Consider the following 5,419-nt stretch of genomic DNA (forward strand, 5'->3'; position numbering starts at 1 on the left):
CATGCATTATAAAGGATTTCAGTCGGTCCCATCAACGTTACATCATGATTTGCCACCATTTCATCCATCTTGGCTCAAAATGGCGCCCATGTCACGCCACAGTTTCCCCAACATGCTATGGTTTGTCATGCTTTCCTAATGTCACCAGTGTCTCACATTCTTTTTCCTGAACTCTCTATCGTTGTGACTCATCACTTCACCTTTCACATTTTCACCATCTCACCCATTGACTTATAGAAATGCCAAGACATCGAGGGACAGCCGAAACACACACACACACACACACACACACACACACACACACACACACACACACACACACACACACACACACACACACACACACACACACACACACACACACACACACACATGGATACACACACACACACACACACGCACACACACACACACACGCACACGGAGACACACACACATGGAGACACACACACACAGACACATGGATACACACACACACACACACACACACACACACACACACACACACACACACACACACACACACACACACACACACACACACACACACACACACACACACAGACACATGGATACACACACGGAGACACACACACACAGACACATGGATACACACACAGAGACACACACACACACACGGAGACACACACAGGCAAACGGCACCCCATTCCTCTATATAGTGCACTACTCTTGACCAGGGACCTGATAGAGAATAAGGTGCCATTTGGGACACAACAAACTTTTCAAACAACTCTAAAGCTGCGACCCAAAAACATTCTGGCATTTGGGACTAAATTTAGGTCATCATCACCTGTGCACAGCCAGCCAGCCAGCCAGTCCCAGCCAGCCAGTCCCAGCCAGCCAGCCAGTCCCAGCCAGCCAGCCAGTCAGCCAGCCAGTCAGCCAGTCCCAGCCAGTCCCAGACAGCCAGCCAGTCCCAGCCAGCCAGCCAGTCAGCCAGCCAGTCCCAGCCAGCCAGCCAGTCAGCCCAGTCCCAGCCAGTCCCAGCCAGCCAGCCAGTCAGCCAGTCCCAGCCAGTCCCAGCCAGTCCCAGCCATTCCCAGCCAGCCAGCCAGTCCCAGCCAGCCATCCAGTCAGCCAGCCAGTCAGCCAGTCCCAGCCAGTCCCAGCCAGTCCCAGTCAGCCAGCCAGTCCCAGCCAGTCCCAGCCAGTCCCAGCCAGTCAGCCAGCCAGCCAGTCAGCCAGTCCCAGCCAGTCCCAGCCAGTCCCAGTCAGCCAGCCAGTCCCAGCCCATTGCTGTTCCCCACTTAGGAACAAACTAAACTGGTTAGAATTTAAACTCCTTTTCCATTGTTTTTTTTCTCTCTGTCATCTTTGTTGTTTTTTTTGCTTCATCCCATCTCTGACATTTTCTCTTTATTTATGTGTTCCGGAAGCAGTGGTTTAATCTCTCTATCTCTGTCTCTCGCTCACCCTCATCTTATGTGTTCATTCACAGATGCAATTATTCTCTCTAGCCTTCCTTTCTCCCATCTCAGTGATTTTCTCTCTTCAGTCTCTTCTCTTCCCTACCCTCTTATGTTCTATTTCTTTCTCTCTCTCCATCTCTCACTCCTTTCTCCTTCACTCCTTCTTCATCTTCTTCTCTCTCTCCTACTCTCTCTCTCCTACTCTCTCTCTCCTACTCTCTATCTTCTGTTTCAGAGGTCTGTAGCATTGAGATGGTTCGTCACAATGTCCTGGGCCTCTAGGTCCATCTTCGTCCCTCCTCCTCCTCCTCCTCCTCCTCCTCCTCCTCCGCCTCCCTCTTTCAATCCTTCTTCTTCACCTCCTGCCTTCCCTACCCCCTCTCCTTCCTTCCCTCCTCCATCTCTTCCTCCTCCTCCTCCATCTCTTCCTCCCTTCGGATGCACACTATCCATTCTCTGCTCACAGCGGAACACGGTCGTGAACGCGGTGCGATAGTTGCTGTTCATCCACCCGTAGAGCAGAGGGTTGGCGAACGTTGAGCACATGGCCACCACGTGGAACAGCGTGTACAGCAGTCTAAAATCCCTCATGTCCAAGACGGAGCTGTCGATATCCGTGGCCAATTGAAAAGCGTGGAACGGCAGCCAGCTGACCGCGAACACCACGACCATGGTCACCAGCATCTTGGTGGTTTTGCGTCGGCGGCGATGACGGTCATTGCGGCCGGCGGGGGACATGTGGGAACGGAGTTTGGACCAGATACGAGCGTAGGCGAAGGAGATGACGGCTAGAGGGAGAACGTATTGGAGGAGGAGCATAGAGATTGAATAGACTGTCCCGTCTGTCGAGCTGCCCGGCCACTTCTCTGTACACACCTGGAGAAGAGGAGAGAGGGTTAGGTGTGTGTGTGTGTGTGTGTGTGTGTGTGTGTGTGTGTGTGTGTGTGTGTGTGTGTGTGTGTGTGTGTGTGTGTGTGTGTGTGTGTGTGTGTGTGAGCGAGACCTACCTGTATAAACTGTCCTGGAGCCAGATTGAAGGTCCCATACTCTCTGAAGATAGCTAGTGGACTGGCCAGCACCGCACTCAGTACCCATGTGGCGGCAATCACCCCGAAACACACATCCTTTCTCATCCTGGTCTCCAGGTGGTACACTATACACCTGTCAATCAATCAATCAGCCAGTCAATCAATCAATCCATCAGCCAGCCAGTCAGCCAGCCAGTCAATCAATCAGTCAGCTAGCCAATCAATCAGTGAGCCAGCCAGTCAGTCAATCAATCAGCCAGTCAATCAACCAATCAGTCAGCCAGCCAGTCAATCAGCCAGTCAATCAATCAATCCATCACCCAGCCAGTCAATCAGCCAGCCAGTCAATCAATCAGTCAGCCAGTCAATCAGTCAGCCAGTCAATCAATCAGTCAGCAAGCCAGTCAATCAGTCAGCCAGTCAATCAGTCAGCCAGCCAGTCAATCAGTCAGCCAGCCAGTCAATCAGCCAGTCAATCAATCAATCAGTCAGCCAGCCAGTCAATCAATCCGTCAGCCAGTCAATCAGTCAGCCAGTCAATCAATCAGTCAGCCAGCCAGTCAATCAGTCAGCCAGCCAGTCAATCAGTCAGCCAGTCAATCAGTCAGCCAGCCAGTCAATCAGACAGTCAGTCAAACAATCAGCCAGACAATCAGTCAGACAATCAGACAGTCAATCAGTCAGCCAGCCAGTCAATCAATCCATCCATCACCCAGCCAATCAATCAGCCAGCCAATCAAACAATCAGCCAGTCAATCAGACAGTCAATCAGTCAGTCAATCAGACAGTCAATCAATCAGTCAGTCAGTCAGTCAGTCAATCAGTCAGTCAGCCAGCCAGTCAATCAGACAGTCAATCAGCCAGCCAGTCAATCGGCCAGCCAGTCAAACAATCAGCCAGACAATCAGTCAGCCAGCCAGTCAATCAATCAGTCAGCCAGCCAAACAATCAGCCAGTCAATCACTCAGCCAGTCAATCAATCAATCAGTCAGCCAGCCAATCAATCAGCCAGCCAATCAATCAGCCAGTCAGTCAGCCAGCCAGTCAATCAGCCAGCCAGTCAATCAGCCAGTCAATCAGTCAGTTAGTCAGTCAATGAATGAATAAACTAATCAAGCAATTAATAAATGAAACTTGATTAAGTCTCACCTGTGTCTATCGAGGGCTATGACGTTGAGCGTCACCGTGGATACGTGGACAGCCAATCCCTGTGCATAGGGAAGCAGGAAACAAAGCAGCTGGCCAAACTTCCACTCCCCGAGCAGAGTATAGACCAACGTGAAGGGGAGACATAATGTATTCACCAGGAGGTCAGCTAGAGAGAGAGAGGGGAAGGGTTGGAGACAGACAGACAGACAGACAGACAGACAGACAGACAGACAGACAGACAGACAGACAGACAGACAGACAGACAGACAGACAGACAGACAGACAGACAGACAGACAGACAGACAGACAGACAGAGAGAGAGAGAGAGGGGAAGGGTTGGAGACAGACAGACAGACAGACAGACAGACAGACAGACAGACAGACAGACAGACAGACAGACAGACAGACAGACAGACAGACAGACAGACAGGGTTGGAGACAGACAGACAGACAGACAGACAGACAGACAGACAGAGAGAGGGGAAGGGTTGGAGACAGACAGACAGACAGACAGACAGACAGACAGACAGACAGACAGACAGACAGACAGACAGACAGACAGACAGACAGACAGACAGACAGACAGACAGACAGACAGACAGACAGACAGACAGACAGACAGACAGACAGAAAGATAGAGAGATAGATAGATAGATAGATAGATAGATAGATAGATAGATAGATAGATAGATAGATAGATAGATAGATAGATAGATGATAGATAGATAGATAGATAGATAGATAGATAGATAGATAGATAGATAGATAGATAGATAGATAGATAAATAGATAGATAGATAAATAGATAGATAGATAAAGAGATGCAGATATAGTTAGAGAGAGAGAGAGCGAGACAGAGACAGAGAGACAGAGAGACAGAGACAGAGAGACAGATAGATAGTTAATTTTTATTGTATATTTCACTTTATATATTCACTTTATATATTATCTACCTCACTTGCTTTGGCAATGTTAACACATGTTTCCCATGCCAATAAAGCCCTTGAATTGAATTGAATTGAAAAGAAAGAGATGCAGAGAGAGAGACAGCTTAGCCAGCCTGTCAATCATTCAGTCTGACGGATTGATTGACAGGTAACCCTAAAAGGACTTGCCTAGTTGAATAAAGGTGAAATAAAATACAAAAAAATACAAATCTGTATCCATGTAGAATTGTTTTTGGTAATATATATGTATACATTATATATACTTATTATATATACTTACAGTACCAGTTAAAGTTTGGACACACCTACTCATTCAAAGGTTTTTTTTTTTTTTTTTAATGACTATTTTTAGAATAATAGAGAAGACATTAAAACTATGAAATAACTCATATGGAATCATGTAGTAAAAAGTGTTGAACAAATCTAAATATATTTGAGCCCTTTACCTTTACCTTTTGCCTGGAGGTTTTTGGGTCATTGTCCTGTTGAAAAACACATGACAAGAGACGTGCAAAAGCTGTCAACAAGACTACATTGAAGAATCCTCAAATATAAAAAAATATATATTTTGATTTGTTTAACACTTTTTGTTTTTGGTTACTACATGATTCCATATTTGTGTTATTTCATAGTTTTGATGTGTTCACTATTATTATTATTCTACAATGTAGAAAATAAAGGAACAAAAAAAAAAAAGACGTAAAAATTAAGAAATTTAGTGGGTTTGTCTAAACGTTTCACTGGGACTGTACATATTACTATTATTGCTCAAACATATCGTTATTTTATGTAATACTGCATATACTGTACATTGCTTTGACAACAATTCTTAACATAGACCAGAGGAGTGAGAAGTGAGAGAAAT

At 46.5% G+C, this 5,419-nt stretch overlaps 1 protein-coding gene across 1 annotated transcript in view; it reads right to left on the reverse strand.

The window, feature by feature from the left end:
- Positions 1–1,661: 1,661 nt before the first annotated feature.
- The window catches only part of LOC112238421 (neuropeptide Y receptor type 2-like), a 22,626-nt gene continuing 18,868 nt past the window's right edge, over positions 1,662–5,419 (reverse strand). Inside the window, exons 3-5 of the mRNA XM_042329311.1 lie at positions 3,608–3,773; positions 2,438–2,591; positions 1,662–2,306 (exon numbers count right to left, since the gene is read on the reverse strand). Coding sequence (XP_042185245.1) covers positions 1,662–2,306; positions 2,438–2,591; positions 3,608–3,773 — 965 coding nt within the window. The remainder of the gene's footprint in view (positions 2,307–2,437; positions 2,592–3,607; positions 3,774–5,419) is intronic.

Source organism: Oncorhynchus tshawytscha, linkage group LG10 (genome assembly GCF_018296145.1).
Source record: "Oncorhynchus tshawytscha isolate Ot180627B linkage group LG10, Otsh_v2.0, whole genome shotgun sequence".
In the NCBI taxonomy this organism is placed as follows: Eukaryota; Metazoa; Chordata; class Actinopteri; order Salmoniformes; family Salmonidae; genus Oncorhynchus; species Oncorhynchus tshawytscha.